Source organism: Primulina huaijiensis, unplaced genomic scaffold (assembly GCF_012295235.1).
Source record: "Primulina huaijiensis isolate GDHJ02 unplaced genomic scaffold, ASM1229523v2 scaffold205692, whole genome shotgun sequence".
In the NCBI taxonomy this organism is placed as follows: domain Eukaryota; kingdom Viridiplantae; phylum Streptophyta; class Magnoliopsida; order Lamiales; family Gesneriaceae; genus Primulina; species Primulina huaijiensis.
Window position 1 is genome coordinate 1 of NW_027354173.1, and position 1352 is coordinate 1352.

The window sequence follows — 1352 nt, forward strand, 5'->3', positions numbered from 1 at the left end:
TATATATTATGTGTGTCGTTTTAGTCTTGCACCAACTATAGTGGTATAACTATGTTACATATCAATTTTAATCTTTCCGGTCGAATTCATATAATTAAATTTAAAATATCATCGTAATATTTTTATAGTTACGTGATTAAAACACACTATTAACATAATTGTTATAAGATTATAACTGAATCAATACATACATAATTAAAATTAACATTTCATCGTAATTTAATTTTTTTTAGTGTATAAAAGAAGTCAGTCTTTAACTGTTGTGTGGTGGCCGGCGGCAAATCAACGTCTTGGGTTGGCGCGGCTGTCTCATATACCGCGTCTACGCGACATTGTCCCTATTGTAAGGAAGGATGCAGGAAGAATCCTCATCGATCAATATGTGTCGTTTTCATTTTTAACTTGTGTAACTTGTTTTCTCTAACGGTGAAGTTGCCTCCGGATTCGAGTATTTTAATGTTTTTATTTATTTCATTTTTTCTGGTAGAGATTTTTTTTCCTACCCAAATCGTTGTTAATGTCAAAATATTTTAAGACAATTAAATTAAATTATATAGGCATGTTTAATTATTTGGATTTTAATATACTTTTTTTTATTTAAATTCTTGATATCAATGGTAATGCGTATAAAGTATAGAGAATATGTAATATTTTTAATCGTATATCCCTGATCTCTGTGCTTGGGCGGCGCCACCTCTTCAGTCAAATCCCTTGTTGACCGTGCCCACCCCCACATTTAATCTCTCTCTGCCCGCCTCTTTATATAACGACGCTTCCTTCTACTTTTCTGCGTAGCTCCAATCTCTTCATACACAGAATATATTTTACACGCTCCCGGGAAACGTCAATGGCGGCGACGAAGGAGAAGCCTAATGCTGGTGAGGCCGGAGTGAACGGGAACGCCAAGGCCCACGCAATCAAGGAGGTGCACTTCAGAGGCGTTAGGAAGAGGCCGTGGGGCCGTTACGCCGCCGAAATCCGTGACCCGGGCAAGAAGAGCCGAGTCTGGTTGGGCACCTTCGACACCGCCGAGGAGGCGGCGCGTGCGTACGACGCCGCTGCACGCGAGTTCCGAGGCCCGAAGGCGAAGACCAACTTCCCCATCTCGTCCGAGGTTCGCAGCCCCAGCCACAGCAGCACGGTCGAATCGTCCAGTGGGGACCATAACCAGCGTGCTCCCGTCGAGATGGATCTCACGCGCCGTCTGGGCGCCACCGCCGACGCTGGCGTAACCTTGGCAGACACGTCTCCGATGAATGGGTATCAGTTTCTCCGGAGGCAGCCCTCGATGGCGTTGCTGCCGAACGGGCAACCGGTTTTGATATATGAGCCTCTGGGCATGCCGGCGGCGT

General features: G+C 44.7%; 1 protein-coding gene across 1 annotated transcript; it reads left to right on the forward strand.

Moving 5' to 3' along the window:
• Positions 1–847: 847 nt before the first annotated feature.
• Positions 848–1315, forward strand: LOC140966371 (ethylene-responsive transcription factor 4-like; the record flags this gene model as incomplete). The annotated part of the gene is made up of 1 exon (XM_073426673.1): positions 848–1315. A coding segment is annotated over exon 1 (468 nt), but the record flags the coding sequence as incomplete, so codon positions are not given.
• Between the last annotated feature and the right edge of the window lie 37 nt (positions 1316–1352).